Source organism: Manacus candei, unplaced genomic scaffold, assembly GCF_025592945.1.
Source record: "Manacus candei isolate 608988 ecotype Guabito, Panama unplaced genomic scaffold, ASM2559294v1 h1tg000011l, whole genome shotgun sequence".
NCBI lineage: Eukaryota > Metazoa > Chordata > Aves > Passeriformes > Pipridae > Manacus > Manacus candei.
In genome coordinates this window covers 19,348,529-19,370,356 of record NW_026138059.1, presented here as the reverse complement: position 1 = coordinate 19,370,356, position 21,828 = coordinate 19,348,529, and the positions used below count along the sequence as shown (strand labels likewise).

The 21,828-nt window shown below is 38.4% G+C and overlaps 1 protein-coding gene across 10 annotated transcripts in view; it reads right to left on the bottom strand.

Moving 5' to 3' along the window:
- Positions 1-618: 618 nt before the first annotated feature.
- Positions 619-21,828, bottom strand: part of COL19A1 (collagen type XIX alpha 1 chain) — a 188,179-nt gene continuing 166,969 nt past the window's right edge. For 8 of the 10 annotated variants that reach the window (XM_051777715.1, XM_051777713.1, XM_051777716.1 and 5 more), the window contains 9 exons: positions 21,692-21,736; positions 21,523-21,585; positions 19,056-19,091; positions 18,864-18,908; positions 16,294-16,464; positions 15,416-15,482; positions 13,448-13,603; positions 6,772-6,849; positions 619-6,535 (listed from right to left, as the gene is read on the bottom strand). In XM_051777715.1, the coding sequence (XP_051633675.1) occupies positions 6,399-6,535; positions 6,772-6,849; positions 13,448-13,603; positions 15,416-15,482; positions 16,294-16,464; positions 18,864-18,908; positions 19,056-19,091; positions 21,523-21,585; positions 21,692-21,736 (798 nt within the window). In that variant the 3' untranslated portion in view covers positions 619-6,398. Of the gene's footprint in view, positions 6,536-6,771; positions 6,850-12,207; positions 12,618-13,447; positions 13,604-14,781; positions 14,818-15,415; positions 15,483-16,293; positions 16,465-18,863; positions 18,909-19,055; positions 19,092-21,522; positions 21,586-21,691; positions 21,737-21,828 lie in introns of those variants that run through there. The other 2 variants (XM_051777719.1, XM_051777721.1) reach the window with 2 other exon arrangements.

The following is a 21,828-nucleotide window of genomic DNA, read 5'->3' as shown; positions in this document are numbered from 1 at the left end:
TAACAAGCCTAAAGAATTTCAGAAATCCAATATGAAATAGGGGAATAAGGTTTGGTGAGTGTTTAGTATTCTAAAGTGTGACAGCTACATTAAAATCTACAAAAAGCTAAAAATCCTAAAACCCCTAAGGCATCAATGTCTTTCTGTCCCTTGCATAGCCCAGTATTTTAGACAATAAATATAAAAGAGGTCAAATCTTTACAAGTCTTATCTACACCTGGCTACTGTGCTCTATTTAGTGCCACAAAAGCAGCACTGGGTGAGATTTCAGGGAAAAGATGGGGAAAGAAAACAGGCATAAAGAAACATGCCATCCTGCCCCGAGACTCAGGGCAAAGCTTGGGACAGAACGGTTTTCATGCACCTCCAGTTTGGCCAAACTCATAGCCAACATCCCCTGCATTAATACTACAAGAAGTCGCCAAAATAGATAAGTGCAAAGAATTTAATTCTGCAGGAACATATCCAGAAGATTCCACATGAGGTGAGTGGCTTGGGCACACATAAAGGTGTTTTAGAATTAAGTCAGATTTTACTGATTTAGGGCATAATCCTCAAAAGTACTACTTACATAGTGCAACAAATAAAAAACTAGTGGTTATGACAAACTGTAGTTTCACCAGCAAACTTTTATTTTGACTATAAAGTGTGTAAAACTGTTGAAAAGAAAGAAACCCATCTGATAACAGAATGAAAATATTGTTTTCCATATGTAATACATACACATATGAATCAAAAGAAGCAAAACCCCCAACATTTAAATACAAATGTGAAGTGCTTTAGAAAATATAATCTGAAAAATGCATAAAATTCCACTATGGAAGGAAACTCATGTAGAAGCAAAAACATTAATATGTAAAAAACAAATAAGAATTATTACAATCAAATTCAACACTGAGGGTCAATTCAATGCAGAATCTATATAAGTGGACAGCTTAAGATTCTGACAGATTTTCTGCCTTCAAGCTGACTCACAAGTTTTAACTTAAAATACAGAACTGAAGAATAAATCCTCAGGCCCATTGTAAGTCATTATGGGATGTATTGGTTAATCTCAGTACTTACCAATTTCAAATCTTGCACAAGAGTGCAAAAAAGGTACCTGATTTGACACAGAAGGAAAAGTTAACATTTCTGACAGAGGCACAAAGAGAAAGTATGTGAAACATTTCCATTTCCATCTGGAATACTGTTTCAGATGTAAATGACCACATCATAATATCAAAAGCAATTTTCCATCCACTTAATACATTTCCACTGAACAGAACCCTAAATGTTGCAAACCAAAAATAGAAGGAAGGAAGGAAGCAACCAGTCGGCATGTACTATGATTCATTCAGTGACAGCTGCATATCATTCAGAAATGAAAGAATACAAAAAACCAAGGTATGTAATTGAGAATCCTTCAAACATACTGACTGGAGACAATATATTTACATTAAAACTGCAGTAAATAATTAAATGCATTTGTGTTTATAGAACCGAAGACTCAGAAAGAAAACTAAAAGACATGTAGACTCCAATCTTTTTAGCTACAAATTTATTTTGGTCTAGAATCGATAATGTTTTTTAGCAATTAATATTTGAAAACAACATTTCATTAAGGTATTGTGAACCTAAAGTTTTCCACTTAAACACCAATGATGACAAGGTCAGGGTTAAACTTGTTCTCCATGGCCTACATCTGCCTGTGTGTTTAGAGCTGGATTTCAACATCCTTCCAATACAATCTAGTTGTAGTGGACATATCAGATTTCAGAGAAAATTTGTATGATTTGGTACGTCCAGAAACTAACAAAAACTCAATAAAAGCCCACACTAAACCAACAATGTTTTGATTTCTGAGATACTTTTCTTATTCTAACATGTCACATTAGAGCAGCAATTCTACTGCATTCATAAAATGCAATGTTAGGGACTGGTTTTAAGTAGTATATTTGGAGAAACAAGTTTAAAAAATGCTAGTTTAGCCAGTGGGATTTTTACAAGAATTTTATGTAAACATTTCAGAAAAAGAAGAAAAAAACTGAGTGAACACTGACATGAAAAATAGTATTTCATCCTTGTGAAAAAGAAGAAGCTCCAAGATATTTTGTGTGATTTTCCATTAATTTTAAAAATACAATTATTTAACAAAGATGTGCATATCTAACATCTATCATAACCCAAAATCATAAAACAAAGGATGGACGATACAATCAATCCCGTTCCTGTATCATAGTGCTCTTTTAGGATTGCAACCAAGTCCAGTTTAAGACAAGAATATTGGTTTTCAAAATATTATCAGGCTGCACTGCTGTTCCTACAGCTTGTATGAAGGATGCTGTTGTAATTTTTATTAACCGTAGGTAAGCCCCTCCTCCCCTGGAGACAAACGTCATTTTAGGGGACATAAATGATGCCTGAAAGTGGGATGTCCCACTAATACATATTCTTTTTAACATACACAAAACAAAATATAATAATAAACACAAATAAAGTCTAAGCAATATTACATAACAATAATTATCCAAGAAAGGCAGTATTTCTGCAAATACTGCCATGCAAAACTAAATAGATTTAAAAAAAAAAAAAAGTCAGGCTCAAGAACAAAATGAGAAATACTGACTCTTATGCTGTGAGAATACGCATCACTGGGTCAGCTCTTGCACTGCTGGGCAAGTTAGGCCTGGGCTGTACCCTTTGTACTGAAAGGATGTTTTAGACTCCACCATGTGGACAACACAAGGTCTACTGCAGCTCTGGTAAAGTTTCTCTCTTACCAAGTTTTTTCTTTCTTTAGGCAAACTAAGTAGTTCTGTACATAGCAATTTCAAGAAAATCTCAACATGTTCTTAATAGGTGACAGGGCAACTTGCCATAAAATATAATAGTCTGACCCTGAAGTAGGATAAAGCTTAGAGAGCTTTTAAGAAAGGTTTAAAATATTTTGTCAAAGTTATTTCACTTCTGAGTCTTGCTGCATGTGAACAAGCCCAAATCAAAGACCTCATGTTACTGGAAAGAATCCCCTGTGTTTAGTTCCTTGTAGTGCTTACTGCAGCATGAACTGCTCAAAACAGATACAAAACTGATAAAGCAAATTGCAAAATAGATTAGCAACCCCTCCCCAAAAACTACAACATCAGTCCGAAACTGCAAAGAAATTTCAAGGGCTAAACCTGAAAACCATGCAGAAACATGTTTCCAGCTACATTCCATTTTTGATTCTAAAAATACAGAGTAGGAGCAAGCCAGTGTGAAGTAAAGTTAAGATGGGATTAACACTGTTCCACCTCAGTGAAGAACGTGGCATCTTAAAAAAGATATCGAGATAGCCCATATAAAAAAATACCCGTTTTCTCACATGAGAAAATTAAACTGGGCTTTTAGCAAAATAAAAATAATGCAACAAGATAGTTACCAAAGTTACCTGTAAATCAACTGGAAGCATTCAAATGCATTTTAAAAAGACCTTTATGTTTGAGCCTATACAAAGAAAAAGGCATCTGTAGGAAACATAGATGAAAAAATAAAACTTTTTCAAATATAAAAAGTGTTTTGCTTTCCAATAAGTTCAAGTAAATTAACATACAGCAATTGCATCTGACAGATGACAGATGCTGGGTTTCAGCTACCTAAAGGCCCCAAAATATACAGATACCATTAATGCAGCACAATAGTCTATGTACAGCCTTCCAGATAGGGCTGCTTGTGAACCACTAAGTTGCATGAATATTATTCACAAGACAGTACCCTTTTCAATATTATCACAGAAAATGAAGTCAAAAATTAACTTATGAAGTAAAAAATGTTTAGACTATTACACATATTGGAATTACTAGAGAAGTAACAACAAAAATAAAAAAAAAAGAGGGAAAATGCTTATGCAAGATACCTGACCAGCAGTTCCTTTCAGAGAATGGAAACCAGTATGTAGGGCTGTTCCTCCACTGGTGTACATTTACAGACACTGAGCAAGGCTGTACTTGCTGGGCTGGCAGACCCAGGGGCCACACTGCAGGAGGTGCCTCAGGACAGACAATTGCTTGGTTTCAAGCTGCCTCACCAGTTCCCAGTGCTCTCACAGCCTTGGCACTCTAAGGACCAGATCTGGAAAGGTGATCAGTTCCACAGAGCAAACCAAAACACACTCCATGGGCACAGGAGGTCTGGAAGAGGAGTGGGGTGAGTTGATATAAGCACAGGTAGGACCACTTGTCCTGCACCTTCACCCTGGTGGGACAGGCACCCACTGCCCGTAGAGCGGAGGATGTGCTGGCCTAAAGAAGGGGCAGCTATTGCCTCCCAAGGGATGGGAGGGATGAGCAGAAAAGGAGGTGTGAGGATTGGAGTTCGCTGGTGGGCTTTGATCTATCTGTTCCCAACCTCGTGAGGGACATACAAACCACCTTGACCCCACAGGGAGTCCCCAGCTGTAGGGTGTATTACACTTCCTTTAGGTAGCATCCTCCTCTTTCCTGCTGCCCTCATCTGTCCTGGTTGTTTACTCTCAGCTTTTCATCCTTATGTTTCCTTTAACATCTCTTTGTAGCAAGCACCCTCTTTCATCCAAACATCTAATTGATGAATATATCAGGGATGTGTGCTTTCCCCCTCAGAATATGTGCCTGAGCTCCCCAGCTGCCTGGGTTAAGTCTTTTACCTCTTGCTTTCATCTCACTCTGGATGCAAGTGTTAGGAACTCTATTCAGAACAAATGCCAGTGTTTTTCTGTTTTTAAAGACTCACACTGGTCATTCCTTAACTGTTTTTCAGCAAAATCAAGAATTCATCCAGATTCATGTTTCACAACAGCTTCTCTGGAAGCCAGCACTTCCAGTGTGAGAATGCTTCCCTGGCAGCTCCATAGTGCTCAAGCGCAAAGTCATCAAAACCATTTTTTCTGCCTGATGTGGGAGAGTGCCCGGCTTCCTAATGACAGAGTGAGAGCCCTCAGTATGGCTTTGCACTACAGATGTATTTTGAGGTTTTGGGTTATAGCTATCTGTGTTCATTCTTCCCATAGCACCTTCACTTTCTATTGCACTGCAGAAAATTCCACAGGACTAACCTAGGATGATCTGTTTCCTAATAATCAGAAGTGAAACTTTGGCCATGTCTCCTCCCTCCTTTTCACAACCAGCCTCTGTGTGATTAATTTTCTCCAGATTTTCTTTTGCTCAGCTCTTTGAGCGCTACAGGATGTACATTTCATTCTATCTGGCTGACGTTGTCTGGTCCTGTAGGATGTACTCATTGCCTGAAAACTGTCTGCAGTTGTGCTCTTGGTATTACACCTTTCAAGGAGGGTTTTGTACTTTTTTCCAAATCTTTCTTGCACTCAAGTGACTTTTTTGTGATTTACTAGGACCTGTGAATTTTACACTCTACAGTTTCCATGTTCTTCTCAAGCTTATTTCAGCACGTGATTATTGCAGGAGGAAGAGGAAAATGGTACCACTGCCAAGATCAGAGGCTTGTGAAGTTCCCATCTTGGACTGCGTACCCACAACTCTCTGCTCTAAAGCAAAGGGTCACCTTTGCTGTAGGCAGACCTAATGGCAGAGTAGCTTGATTACAGGCAACAACGGTACACTTAGTCCATGTGATGGTCAGAATACATGCCAGTTCTCAGTCAGGAACATCAACACCAGCCCTTTGCAGTTAAATATCTGGACTGCATGTAGCCATGACTAAATGAACATACAAGCCCCCTAGCTGGGACAACATCCACTCAGGAGAGACATTTCCTGAGGCTACACCTGGTGATTTTTCAGTCAGTGTGAAGCTCAGCGTTGGATGGGATTAGGGAGATCATAAACACATCTTCGTCTCCTTCTTCAACATCTTGGACGTGACTGAAATGGTGGGCAGCCTTTGTGATGCACAACAAAGACCCTTTTCAGAAGTTGTGCCAGAGCCTCCTCGAGGGACATGAATGTTTAGTCTGAACAGAGTTCCCAGTGCTCCGGCTCAGGTCCTGCGTTCGCCACGAACAAGTATGCTTTGAAACTTCAGAAATGTATATTTTTGATTTAAAATTCACCACCAGCAAGAAAAATAAAGCCAGCTTACTTACTGGGGCATACATAATGTCTTAAGTAACAACAAAATATTTTTTGTTTGAAAAAAGAAGGTGATGAAAATTATTTGTGCCTATTTTCTGTTCTAAGCAAAATAAATATGAGAAACAACACATGGAATGCACTCCGGAAAATATACATCATCATTTCATAATTACGACACTGCAAAAAACATAGAAAAAAGCTCAATTTTGTGCCTTACAAATTATCTATATACCATGCAGTGTCGAGGAAAAAAAAAATAAAAATGCACCAAATATTTAAAAAATTAAATTAACTTATCGGGAGGAGTGAAAAGTGATTATGAACCCAAGTGTCTGGGGGAGAGGGTTTTTATTTTCTGCTGGTGTGTGACCGAGTCTGTGATATGTGGTAATAGCAATCTGCAGGATTGCATCTCCCACTGGGTCCAGGTGGCCCCTGCGGTCCGGGTGAGCCTGGTGCTCCTGGTGGGCCTGGCAGGCCGGCAGCTGGTAAAACAAAGTTAGAATTAGTAGAATCCTCAGCAAAGCACGTATAGTGTCCTGCATTTTATCACTGACAGTCAGCTGCACACCAGCTCATCCACAAGAAGGCAGGTGGGTCTGACCTCATGCTATGACTCAGCTTGGGAGGAAAGGCAGGGGTGTAAAACCAATGTGAAAAATGGAGAAAGGTTCATTAGTTCATAAATAACAATAACAGAAATAAATCTGGAGACTTGTACCTGCAGGGCCAGGTGGTCCGGGGTTACCGGGCAGTCCAATTCCAGGCTCGCCTCTTTCCCCTTTCTGTCCTCTATAACCTACACAGAATACAGATATGAAAATAAGAGCACCCTCTTATTATAAACAGTGTTCTTCTATATATCTTTGTAACAGGAAATTACCAACACAAATGCAATTGGAAAAGCACATGCTCACTTCTTTTTCAGAGAGTGGTATTTTTTCCTAAGACAGCTTTCAAGTTAAGTTCCTTCTGGAAAATATGAGGATTTCTAGTAGTAACTGTTGCATCCTCTGCCAAAGGACTCTTGCTTTGTTCACTAGTTGGACTTTTCTCCAAGATTTTAAGTTACCTTTCTGAAGCTCCTCTAATAAAGACCCAAATGCATATTCTGCTCTGGTGTTCCCTGTTCAATCAAGTGACGTAAGGCAGCAAACCAAAGGACATCTGCAGTCTGACCAGTCCTTCTCTCGTAGCCCACAAACTGAGCAAGACTTCACCCTCTCTGTTCTACACAAATCCTTACATTTGCACTTTTTAGACCATAAACTGGCAGTTTTATGCTTAGACATTCCCCTGTATGTGAGACAAGACCCACTCCCCTGTCAGCGTTACCTAGTAGCCCTCATGTGGAATGAGGCATCTTTAGAGCTTGTGCAGATTTCTGGTTCAAGGCCTACTTGATTAGTGTGATTACTAATTATACTTTGAATAATGTAGTTCATTTTCTTCACAGGTCATTGCTTTGTATTTATCTAAATAGCCTCCACCTTTTCAGGTGCTGCAACTCATGACCAATGCCTGTTTATTTTTCCTTGAACTGTTTTTAAAGTGTCTTATTAGTTGGAAACACTCTGGCTGCTTCAGAGCAGAGGACTCGTGGCTATTGGTAAAGCATTTTCCTTAATATTTGAAGTTAAGAATCCATCTACTAATGTACCTTTTCTGCTCAGATCATGTAAATTATGCAGGAGAGGGGATGAAGGCATTTTTAAAGGAACAAGTGTGACACCTGCCACAACCCATTACTTTACAAGAGATTATAAGGAAACCATCTTCCTTCCAAGGAAACCTTCTTCCTTCCCCAGCACCTCAGACGTGTAAGGTGACAAATACTGAAGATTAATTTGCCAATTTCTGGTCACATTTGGAATGAAATTTGTCCTGCATAAGGGACCAGTATATTTCTAGCATTGTCTAAGCCATACAATAAAATTCCTCTTGTGAAAAAGTGTAACTCGGTTTGAATTCAAAGAGAAGAGTCACAGCTGACCAGCCAACATGGTGGTGTCAATCCACCTGATGTCTCATGAAGCTTAACAGGCACTGGAAGGTGAATGGCAAAGGTTGTCTTGTCAGTGTGCTGTGGTCTATGGCAACAGTGGTACCTTACAGGATATTCCAGAAAGAGACTACTGTGGGTACTGTGGGTACCAATTCAGGGTTGTTGCAACAGACACAATGCAGTAGGAATGGTATTCAATTCAGAGCATTCAAGCTTTCTGTTACACAAAAGCTCATTATACACTTCAGTAGAGTCTATTATCTATTGCTACCATTCTAGGTTTCAAAACAGAGCATCAATCTTCCCTCAGCACTGCAATAAGGAAATTACAGGGAGGCAAAAACATTAGAAAATGCATGCAGGGTGACATACATAACATAACTAAAGGAAATCAACAGTTTAAAAGCTCACAGTAAAACAAACAACATTAATCATGCATTCTGGTCACTGAGTTGTGTTAAGCAGAATTGTACAAGGCATATATGCACTCAAGCTATAATGACTGAGAAAAAGGAATATGCAGGTGCTTGTACTTAATTTTGAATACTGGTTTTGCTTTTTAATGACCACAGTAGTATTTATAACTACATCAAGTTGTTTTGCTCTGAATCATCTTGTGCAATGCTGTTTTGGCTACTGTTTGAAAAGCTTAATCATAGAACCATAGGATTCACACAACCATTAAGTGTCCTATTTATTATATATTTCTCTATGTTTTTTAATTTACAGTCAATAGTTACAGTTCATTTCCCACTACACACAGAGTTAAACTGTAATTTTACAAAGCAGTGCTGCCACTAATAAGTTGCTTTTCTGTTTCTTTAGTTATGGAGAAGAGAGAGAAATCACAGATAACATATACCACATTTACAATTTCCATGATAACTGTTACTATAGGTCTCTGACACACCATAATTGAAAGGCACTAAGATAGACTGAATGATTCTGTAAACATCACTGGAATTCAAGACAATAAGGAAAAAACCACAAAATCACTATTGGACAAAGATCAGCCTGCCAATACAAATACATGATCCAGGGTAGTGTAAACCATTACTGGCTGTATCCAAATACATATGCAAAGGTGTAATTTGTACACAGTGGCAGGAAAGTTCTGCTGACACTGAAGTTTGATACAAAAATTTCCAGATATCTTTTCTGACAGCAAGGATTTATTTAATAGGATGCCAGCATATTAGTAAACAGACCTATATGTAAACAATCTGAACAATGTAATGTGTAATTTTGGCAGAAAAATCTTTGATTTTAATGAGGTATATTTTGCTCATAAGCAGGGTCATGATTGCACTTTTATCACCTTCTTTCTGAGCTTAAAGTGACAAATTCATACACAGTCAAAGGAAAGTATTACCATACACATAAATCAGATTTTGATTTATTGTTTTTGGTGTAAAGGCACATATAAGATGCTATCTACTTTTACTGGTGGAATTACAATTCCAGTAAGAGGCACCTGCTTAATCCAAAAGGCAATTGTTTTAGCAAAGCCTTTCACTCAGGTTCCAGAAGTTTTGTTGTGATTTCTGCAACTCAAAAGTTTTGGTATTATAAACACGTACCCAACCATGGGTAGTATGCTAACCACTTGGTAGCAATATGTACCAGGTAGGTGTTCAAATGGATAAGGTTCTGCTCACAGGTGAGTAGTGACAGCTGACATACAGCTCTCCACTTGATGCTTCCCACAGACATCGTAGTCAGAAGTGTCACTACCACAACACCCTCAGCTCCACACAGAAATGACCCAAGTTCATGTCTAGGAACTTGGAGGTAAAAGGTATTTAAACTGCTCCAGAAGGTATTCCACCTCTATCACAGAGACCCTCTTCCATCAGTATGGACAACACAGCATTTGAAAGTAGCATGTTAAGTACTTATCTAGAGAAATTTGACATTCTTTAATACAAATACGAGGCAAACAGATTATCACATCAGGGAACAACGAGACCAAAGTACCCACTGTGTTTTACCACATAAATACTCTGTGTTCTTAAAAAGAAAAGACTGCAAAGCAACAGAGAGGGTGCTCTAAGAGCATCCTCTCATCCAGCCTCCAGTATATATTCCGAATTCCTTCTGTGTGTTACAGCCCTCCCAGTGGAGAGGTTGGAGCTGAGGTTCAAATCAAACTAAAACAGGTTTACTTCAACTTCCACAGCAGAGAACATTTTACAAGATGGTAACTGTTGAAACCAGTACAGCTATTTCAGAATAGTGACTTTGTCTGAACAACATCCACTACAATGGGTTCCTGATGCCAGCCAAGGTTTCTACATGCTTCCACTCTACAAATTATAAATTATAAGAGACATAAATTCTACAATAGAGATTGCCAATGAAGATAAGGAGCTTTCACTATTTATTGCATGGTATTTTTATTTTCTGAACTGTGATGCTTGATTCCTTGAGGCTACCATGAGTTATGAGGACCTATAACAAACTAATTTCCTTAATTTGATAGAAAGAGTGAACTTTAACTGAGACGAAATCTTTTCTCTAGTGAGAAAAAAATCAATAGTCATAGTAACATAAAGGATATCTGGCTTGCAGAATTATCCCAAGGTGCATTTCATCTAATGGACCAAAAGTCACTTACTATTACAGTTTTAAAAATCCAATTAAGTCACTGAAGTCAATTGAGCTAGATCCTCTAACACATGACAAGCTGACTATTTGCAAATGCATGACATTGCTATAGCTTGTCTGTAAAGTCTTGAAATAAACTTTCTAATTCTCTATGAGATATTAAAATATTTTAAAACTCATACAGAATCAAGTTCCTCTGTTCCCCCCTTAAGCAAATGCTGTACATTTCACCAGTAATGCTGCCTCAGGGTATCAGCTTGCTGATGCATATGCCATAGGTTATTTTTTCAAATGAAGAAATATATATAAGTATAAAAATCTTCCAATCATTATGTGAATACCATTTATGTGTTTCATAATTGAAGTTGCAATTCTTCATTATATTTTGCTTGCATGCTGTATTTTTACTGAGACCATCCTATAAATTATTTGTACCTGAACCATTGGAAAGTATCTGAGGAATACTATGAACAACCTTGCTGAAGGCCAGGAGGTAAGAATTCTGGACTTCTTTAGAAGGGGATGACTCTATGCACAGGAGTCTAGCTATTCTTTAAATACAATTTTTGAAAACCATGCCTACATTTCTAAAAGTTAGTACCTATGTTTTCTCCTTCTGGGACTAACCCCCACTATATTGATTTGCTTTGCAGAAGGAGGTTCTGCTGGAATCCAGCCAAGTCATTCCTGACAATTTCCCTGGGAAACTGGCACGACACTCAGGGTGTATAGAGGGGCCCCTATGAATCCATAAGTAAATTTAAACACCTTGGACACACAGTGTCTGATACACCTGCCTTTCCTGCTGGCTGGCTCTAGTAGGCTCTCTGCTCAGCACGCAGCATCACAAACAGGACAGGTCCTGTTAATTGCTCACTGGAAGCATCTACTTCTTCCCACTGTCTGCTGGGACAAGTGACTCACTCTGTCAGCCCAGACACATATTACTGCAGACAACAAATCTCTGGAGTTGGCAATCTGGCCTACACCCAAGAGAGAAATATAATAAGGAGTATCTGTCAGTCAATACCAAATGTATATTAGGACTTGTGCACACAACATGCTACCTTGATGGTCTCAGCCACATATGCACATAATGTGCTTCTCCAAGAAGTCTTGCTTGCTATGTATTTTGTGGCTGAAAACAAGCTGGAATATAGAAGGATAATTTTCAATCTGCTCAGAGATTTGAATTTCCTTTTACTCTTGGTACAAAGCAATACCATGCACAGGCACAACTGAATAAGGCATGAAGGGTATTTGCAAGTGTGCTTCTCCTACAGGACTATTTCTTACTCAGAGTGTAAAAAAGGTAAGGTAAACATTTTGTTTTCTTTCCTTGGAAGTGTATTTTCATATATCTTGAAGTATCAGAGAATTAAATGCTTCTCACTTAGCTTACCTTTTACAAACCAAAAAATAGTATTAAGCATAATGGTAAAACAACTGGAAATCCTGTGTATACAGGGCACTACTTTTACTGAAGCATAAGGTATGAAAAAGCTGCTTTTTTTTTCTTCTTTTTTTACTCCCTGCCCCCCCCCAAAAAAAAAAAACACAGCGGTCATCTTTTACTCTTTATGCTGACTAGCTGGAAAGGAAATCTAGTACAACGTTTCACTTCCCAGAAGCATCTGAGACTATTCACCACATACATCATCATTGAACAATCTGGCACTGACAGTGAAATGGATTATTTATGGCAATCTGAATATTTGGGTAACGATGAAGTCAGTGTTGTAAGATTCTAAGCCTTTTATTGGTTTCCTTGATCCTTTATTCTTGTTCTTCTCATTCTGATCTCATGACATTTTTCAAGCTTCTGTCAGGGGGTTGTGCTTATCAATGTTAGTAAGTCTTTGTTCTTCTGATAGCTTTAGGATCCACACATCTTCAGTTTTGCACTCATTTTCTTCATTCCAGTCTGACTTGGTCTGACTTCAGAGCAGACCAAACTAACAAAAGATAATAAAGAACTACCTACAGATAAACTGCAAATTACATATTACACACGCAAAAATACTATTCATCGATAAATTCTTTTTTTCCTTTTAGCCTGTTGTCCACTACCTTTTAATCTCTGAGAGGCTGACTCTACAACAGAGCACAACCACAATGAAAATGGATCCCTCAGAGCCAATTTTGCAGTAAAAGACAGTTCAGTGAAATGGAAGTCCTGTACTATCCCAATGCATTGCAATGCACAAATTACCCTTTGGGGGATAGCAAAAAGCTGATAACTCTGAATTTTTTTGTGAAAATAGATTTATTCATGGTAAGAAGAACTCATGTGGTAATACTTCAGTTTTACTTCTAAAAGAGTATTTGCTTCTAACTAAAAGAGTTTTTCCTCCCCTGTGTTGTCTCAGGATCAAAGCTGAGAGCACTCAGACTGGATGATCAAATTTTCTTTCATAAATAAGATTGTCTGTCAATATGGAGCAAGATCTAAACAGTTAGAGTGCTGGCACAGTTTTTCTTCCTTATTAACATATTTTGGAGGAAAAAAATAAGTGCTAGAGTAGTTCCGTCAGCTTTAGATATCTGTCAATAATTAACTTTATCACTTATTAGAATAAAATGCACTGATTAGGAGTTTTTAATCAGTAAAATCCACACATTTACTATGGGTTAATATTTAGATCTAGTCTGGAAAAATGTAAGTACATAAGTTTAAAAGTTAATCATTAGGAAGCTAGATAGGTAGTCCTGGTTTACTTAATCATTAGCAAGTGTACATGGATTTTTAGATAGAATTTATGGGAACATTTTTTGGAATTCCTACCTTGAATTCCACGTTCTCCTGGTGGCCCTGGCAAACCATCATTTCCTGGTGGCCCTGGTGACCCATCTTTTCCTGGGGGCCCTGGTTTACCATGAGCTTGGGAGGCAAGCATCGCAGCAGGCAGCTTCAGCTGGGATACAAATTGAGCCATCCTTTCTTCATTAATAAAAGACACAAGGAAAAGTGAGTAAGAAATCTGCTAGCAAATGACAGGTAAATCCCAAAGTACCAGCTAAATTTTCTGGAAGTAAGGTGTTCAGTCCTTCTTAATGTCAAGGTATTGAATACTCCAATACCACTGAGACCTTCAGTTCCAACTCAGACTCATGTCTGAGTCTTTACCCTTTGAAATAATCAGAATGAATTTGTATTAAAGTTTCTATTACTAATCTCTATTACTAATGTTTCAACATTTCAAATGACTTCTGACTCCTGTTCATGGAAGTACTTAAAATACATAAACACAGAATAATTATTACTTAGTACACCTACGAAGGGCTACCTCATATGTTCATAACTCATATTAAGTTGCAAAGCAGAGGTTAAATACCAAGAAAGGTTCTTGGAATGTACTGAAACCCTGAAAACAGTTGCGAAAAAACCTGAAAGTTCTCAGCAAAGATTATTAATTGCAGATATTTCAGGATGAACTGTTCACGCTGGTGGAATAAAGTGCACTTGGTAACATTTTAGTGTTCATTAGAGACAGAAAAAATAGGTATTAATCTTGACTCTGTCTCTTTTAAAAAACAGATTAAAACCCTCAACATTATATAACATAGTATGTATTTTCTGTGGTGGAGTTTTAAGATTCAAGAAAAAAATCAGAATAGAGTGGACATCAAACAAAAAAGAAGCAAGGTGACAGAAAGCAGGCAAAGTGAAACAATGTCAAAAAATGGAAGATCTGTGGGAACACTGCTGAGGTGTAGAAAATGCAATGGCTACAAAGACAAAACTCCATTATTCCCTGTAGGCAGGGCACCTTCTTTCTGTGAATAGACTAAATACTATTTAAATAGGAGAAGGAGGTGACTTCAGTCAACAAACTATTCTTGAAATACATAGCAAGTTGAACTCCTGAGGGATAGCAATCTGGGGAAGGGTGAAAATACACAAAATGATAGCCTTGTTATAAAGTGAAAAACTGCCTGAACAGGTTAAAAAGCCCCAAGCTTCATATTATTTCTTTTATCCCTAAAAGATAAAATGGGTTTTATCCACAAATATTAATGACAAAATAGAGAAGTTGAAGACATAAGAAATGCGTTTTGCAATGGAAGAGAAGCTACTGTTAAGGGGTGTTCAAGCAGAATCTTGTTTCAGACACCTACCTGAGTCACAGCTTTGCAACCATGACTAAGGAAATGCTGGGGAAGAAAAATATTTCCTTTTCAGAGTATGGACTCAGACATCTAAGAAATCTTACATAATACAAAGGCCGCGGCTGAATCTGGTATTAGCCTGAAACTGGGCCAGAAGATGTTGATCTTGCAAGGGAGCTGTGGAACTCAGCAGGGATATTTGCTGAGCAAACTGCCCAGCAGTTTAGACCAGGATGACTGAAAGCTATCAAGCCTTCCTCTCATTTAAATAGTCACTCACTAAGAGGGCAAAAAAATTAGATATTTCTATTGTCTCTGCTTTAGTAACTCTTCAGTGTCTTAATGATATGTTGTAGATACATATGTATCTGCAATAAAATATGATACATATATTAACTACAGTGATACATACCTATGCTTGGTATTATGATTTGGAGCAGACTACCTTTTAATGCTAATCTTTTACATAAGGAAATACTCTGGTTAACAGATACTATAGCTTCTAATTGTTTAAACAGAATTATGTAGACTCGTTCAACATAGCTACAGCAACAAGGCAGCTGCTTAAGTTAGATGACATCTAAAGAAATTTCAAGCAGAATTTAAGATTTATATTTAGTTGTATAATACTTCATTTTCTCACCTTCAAAAACCTTAAGAACCTCTTGTTTGATATATTTTTTTATTTCTTCAAGTGAAACTGCATCAGCCTGATGAGGAAAAAGAAAGGTGATATGTATCAGAAAGAACATACAGAGTGAACTTTATGATGCTACAAAAATAAAAAATGCTGAAATTAGCATTAAAAATATAAACTTTTCATCAACAAATAAGTATTTTAATATATTTGTGTTATTTACTTAACTGCAAAGGCCACTTTACTGCAAATACATTATAATATTATAAAGATACTAATGCCATGAAGTGGAAGAGGCACACCCAGTTGTCAAGATGACCAGCATGTTACGTGTATGGAAATTAACCTGCACAGCACCAATAACATCACTGGAAAAGTTTTTTAGCTTTACTTTACCTAATTGAGGTTAAAAAGTATCCATAACATGGATGTGTGCCTATGTGCACATGGAGACAAACCAAGATATCTGCAATCGACAAGCAGCATTTCACTGTCTTTTTAAATGCTGATTTCCCTTCAACTGAGAATAAATTTTGTCTGCCTCCTTTTTTTTCCCATTTGCAAAGACTTACACTCTAGCTCTTAAGCTTACAGAAAATGTGAAAATTAACTGTATTGAGTAGCCATATTGATATGAAGGAACTAAACAAGTTAATAATTAAAGTTCACTCATAGCAGACATTTTAAAATAATTATTAAAAATAACTGCCAGATCATCTGGATATATTTTTCCACCCCTTACCTGAAGACTGAAATTATCTGAGAGAAAGCCTCAGTTTTTCTAAGACTGTGGTATTGCTCAGTTAAATTTGCACTGCTCAGCACATGCTACCTTCACGTTGCATGAACTCCCAAGCAACCAAAGTAAACTTCTATTTACTTACTGGAAACCCTGGGGGTCCTGGTGAACCTGGGGGACCTTGATGACCTGGTGATCCTGGATAGCCTCTGTCTCCTGGTGGGCCAACAGGACCCACATCTCCCTTTTCTCCTGTAGGGCCAGGTTTCCCTCGTTCACCCTGTGGACCTCTGTCCCCTGGAATACCCTGATCTCCCTATGTAAAACAAAAGTGGAAAGAAAATAATTGCATCTAGTGGAACAAACCTGGAAAAGTCAGCCAAGAATTCTGAAGAGAAAATTCTCGCCTGTTCAGAAATAGACTGAGTCATGAGGGGAAGCTGATTTTATAGGCTAAACCTTGTCTCTGAAAATGTTTTCTTACGTTTTTGATGTTGAAGTCAATGACAGAAAGAACAGCTTGACTCTGTAACCCACTTTTCAGGGACAGGACTTGGGTACAGACAGTTTTAGCCCTTACAAGGATCTAGAAATGTCAGTTATGGCATAGTAAAATTTAGGTGCTCAAATTCACACAGGCACAGGGCACCAGGATTTTCCCTGTAACTTTCCATAGAAGCCTAATATTTTATGCCTTCATTTACACAAAACTTTAGTTAATCAAAGAGACAACTAGCACACAAGTTACTTTTAGTACCTAAAGGGGGCCTACAAGGAAGCTGGAGAGGGACTTTTTACAAGGGCATGTAGTGATAGGACAAGTGTTCTGGCTTTAAATTGAAAGAAAGAATGTTTAGATGCGATATTAGGAAGAAATGTTTTACTGTGAGGGTGGTGAGGTATTGTAACAGGTTGTAAGAGAAGTTGTGGGTACTTCACTCCTGTCAGTGTTCAAGGCCAGGCTGGATGGGGCTTGGGACAACCTGATCTTGTGAAAGGTGCCCCTGCCCATGGCAGGGGGGTTGGAACTAGATATTATTTAAGGTTCCTTACAACCCAGGCCATTCTGTGATTCTATGATATACATTTCTGAGGTTTATAACCCTGCAGAGAAGGTATAGATAGCTTTTCTAGTAGAGATAAAGAAAAAGGCAGGTTTCTCTTGGACCACGGTGCTATGGCAGTTTGAAGCTGATCCTCTTCTTCTAAACAATTCACATTTTACAGGCTGCCAATGTGTAGGAAGTAAATCAAATACTACAGCAACTTTTCAAACAAGCGTTTCTAACTGCCTCCAGTGTTTTCTTTGTGTTTTGAAGAAGGTCCTTGTAAAAATACAGAAAACTAGGTCATATCTTCCTCCAGATTCCTCTTTAAACGCTCCACTGTGAATTGTACAAAACTCATGACATTTGTGTTTTATGATCTCTGCATAAGGTGCTGATTTATTCAGTCCTCCTCCCTTCTAGTGTTCTCCCAATTCTTACATTTTATCTTGTACTAAGTTCTATGCAGAAGGAACTACTGTTTTTCCTGGATTTCTACATGCTCTTGTCCAGCAGGCTCACAGTCTGTGATCAAGGTATGCAGACAATAGCAATAAATGAGCCAGCCACTAGTACTTTTATCTGTTGAAATGACTTGAAAACTGCATTTCTGATTGGTATAAATCACATATTTTCAACTACTTTGTCACTCAGTTTATAAAGTAATAAGAACAGCAGTGTTTAGTCACTCCAAGGGTATATAAGATTATTTCAGCCCAGGTGGCTTATCCCTTCTTAAAATGGATTCCATGAGGACATACTTTTATTAGACATGAAAACCTCAAGAATTTTATTCTGTCATTTGAATTTTGTTGCTTCTCTTTTCCGTAACAGTAACAGCTGATCTCAAACTGAAGGAGTATGGTGCACAGCAGTAATAATAGTGGCTGCAAGAAAACCTTGACTTTATTTTCTGTATTCACTTCAATCTCTCACAGATGCAGGCCTGTGTCCTTAAAGGCAAAAAACAGAACACTGAAAACTGTAATAATGGTTAAAACCTCATGTCTCTTCAGTGTCATAAAGCAGCACTTCCTTTTCCACATTACACAGGGAGATGCTTTTCTGATTCATCAGGCAAATGTGCTATCCATTGGATTAGGACATCAGGGCTTTAGCAACATTATAATAAGAGCATCTCATATATATATATACACACACACATAAAATAACTCATCTCTCAACTCCTGTAATCATTCCTGTCCACCACAATCTTGTTACCATAAACAGAACTGTCTAAAGAGTTTGGGAAGCAGTAAGGCATAGCATTGGCATTTCTGCTGCCTAAGTGTGACAAGCTTGTTTTATATAAAACATGATTTGTGTTTATGACATCCCAAGGATGACAATAGGGCAAGTTCACAGCTTTTGCAAAGTCTGACAACACCACAAGATCAGCTGCATTTCGATTTTTCAACTGATTCATCAATTTACACTTTTCAGGCCAACTGTGTTAGAAAGTCTATAAAATGTGTTTTTCCTCCAAATGCAGAAGACAATTCAACTCTAATTCCTTAAAGTTGTATCTAGGACTAAACATATTTGGTGTCAAGAGACTGCTTGATGTTTACAAAGAATTAAGTTCTTGGTTTTGCCTATAAAATATGTGATGATGAGGTGCTTAAATGCTCAGTAAAAAGAGAAAAAGTTATCATAATAGGGGACTTACACGTTCTCCTTTGGGTCCTCTGTCTCCCGGTCTCCCCACAGCACCCTGAAAAATGGTTTTCAAAAAAAGATAAACCTATCAATTAAAGGCTTTGTTGTATATTCATTTGTTAGCAGAACTGAAAGCAACTGCCTAGGATTAACAGCTATGGTATCTGTAAAGAATAAAATACACAAAAACTTGTTTTCCTACCGGAGGACCTGGCAATCCATCTTTTCCATTGATTCCCTAGAAAAAAAAAGACAAAACACAACAATTTTAAAATAAATAGTCTTAAGTATTTTAAAAATATAAGAGCTAAAGCTCAATATTTGGTGCCATATCAATAAATATTCTAAAGTTTGCAGAGGCAGAAGTGTGTGTGGTTATAATATAGAAATACAAACCCCATCAAGATGTGCATCAAATTTTATGAGCAACTTTAAATGATGAGTTATATGAAAATTTTGCAAATGTGGAATATGGACCTGTACATGCACTTTTTCAGTACCAGGTAGTCATTATATAACCATAGAAGAGATTTCTCTTATTCTAGATATTAGCCCTGATGCCCTATTACCCCTCTGCTGCTGCTGAGATTATGCCTTAATATTAAGTGGCTAGATCCACTCCCTGGTTCTTAGGACTTCTAGCACAGCACAGTTTTGGTCTCCTGGGCTAAACCTATTTCCTTTCCAAAAGAGGGTGCTCTCATTCATGCCTCTTGCTGGAAACTGTTCCAGGCCTATGTTATCCTCCAAACTGGAATGTGGCATTATCATAGAATCATAGAATCAACCAGGTTGGAAAAGACCTTGATCCAACACTGTCGTGGTTACTAGACTATGCACTAAAAACATGCATCTTAAACTAGACATGCATCTTAAAAACCCCCCAGCGATGGTGAATCCACCACCTCCCTGGGCAGCCCATTCCAATGTCTGATTACTCTCTTCATACAAATTTCTTCCTAATATCCAACCTAAACCTTGCCTGGCAGAGCTTAAGATCATGCCTTCTTGTCCTACTGCTGGTTGCCTGGGAGAAGAGACCGACACCCACCTGGCTACAACCTCATTTCAGGGCATTATAGAGAGCAATAAGGTCTCTCCTGAGCCTCCTCTTCTCCAGACTAAAAAACTCCAGCTCCCTCAGTCTCTCCTCATAGGACTTGTGCTCGAGTCCCTTCACCAGCCTCATTGCTCTTCTCTGGACCTGTTCCAGCACCTCCATATCCTTCCTGAACTGAGGGGCCCAGAACTGGACACAGTACTCCAGGTGTGGCTTCACCAGTGCTGAGTACAGGGGGTACAGGTGAAGAATCACTTCCCTGGATCTGTTGGTCACACTGTTCCTGATCCAGGCCAGGATGCCACTGGCCTTCTTGGCCACCTGGGCACACTGCTGGCTCATGTTCAGCTTCCTGTCAATCCAAACTCCCAGCTCCCTTTCTGCCTGGCTGCTCTCCAGACACTCTGTGCCCAGCCTGTAGTGCTGCAGGGGGTTGTTGTGGCCAAAGTGCAGGGCCCGGCATTTGGCCTTGTTGAACCTCATCCTGTTGGAATCAGACCATCTCTCCAGCTTGTCCAGGTCCCTCTGAAGAGCCCTCCTGCCTTTCAGCAGATCAACATGCCCCTCCCCCCCCCCAACTCGGTGTCATCTGCAAATTTGCTAATGGTACACTCAATCCCCTCATCCAGATCATCAATAAAGATATTAAATAGAACTGGGTCCATCTAAGGGTCCTAGTTGGTATGGGCCAAAATAATGTCAGAGAGTATATTAACAATTGCACAATGCCAGATAATTTCAAGATAAATGCTCTGGCACTGCTTAATTTAGTAGGATGTATATGTATTTGCACATGCAGCAAACTCACTGCTGTTTCACTGAGAAAAAAGGACTTCCATGAGGACATCAGGAATATTTCTTTCCCTCTTAAACTGCAAAGTGGAGTTTTATACAGATTAGGCACCTTGGGCTAATTTGCTGCTGAAGCTATAGAAATTGTCTCTTCTTTCAAGGCAGAAGTGTGTGTGGTTGTGCTGACAAGCTGCAATGGTCTGCTTCTCATGCTCATCCCCAAAACACCAAGCTTCTGGGGAGATAATGAGTTATGTGCTATTCTAGCTAAACCCTTATAGAATATAAAATAGGTTGTTTTAAACCATCTTGGACAGTGTGGACCACACTGCTGTCACACTTTCATTAAATAAACAGGTCAGATTAGACACATCTTAAGTGAATAGCAAATGCCTCAGTTGCAGTGTTGCATCACCTGTATAAAGAAGAGCCAAAAGTTTATTCAGAGTCATGAAGCACATGCTTCTCTATCTAAACTGAAACTGAGAATGTATTCTGTCACCCCATCCTTTATAGACTGTGTTAAATTTCTGGGTTCATACTCCCCCCGTGGAAAAACTACTAGAGGAACCTCTATGTCCACAAAATCCAAATGACCTTCATAAGACCTTTAAAGGCAACATCTCAGTAAAATTAACTATTAAAACACCACAATACCAGGAATTCTTTTCTGGATGGTTAATACTGAGCCCTACAGCTCAATGTGTTCTTCAGATATTACCTAGCCTAACACAAAGCAAGATGTAATGTCATTTCTTCTGTAACTTCTGATAAACTAAAACATCCTTTTGTACATATTCAGTATAAAATTCCTTACTGGTTTTCCTTGTGGCCCTTCTGGACCAGGGAAGCCTATATCTCCTATAGGTCCTCTTTCACCCTAAGAAAGAAGAAAATGCATATAAATCTGTCAGTAAAATCTTGCATTAGGTGTTTGAAATATTTGTGTATTATCATAAGAGTCCAGAACTAAAATCTGTACTTACAGGTTCCCCTGGCATCCCTGAAGACCCAGGAGATCCTGGCTTTCCCTGCAAACAGAATATTACAGATTCAAGTTACTAGGAAGCAAAATAGAATTTTTCTCCAGGTAAAAAATAAGAGAAAATATATATGTGAATGA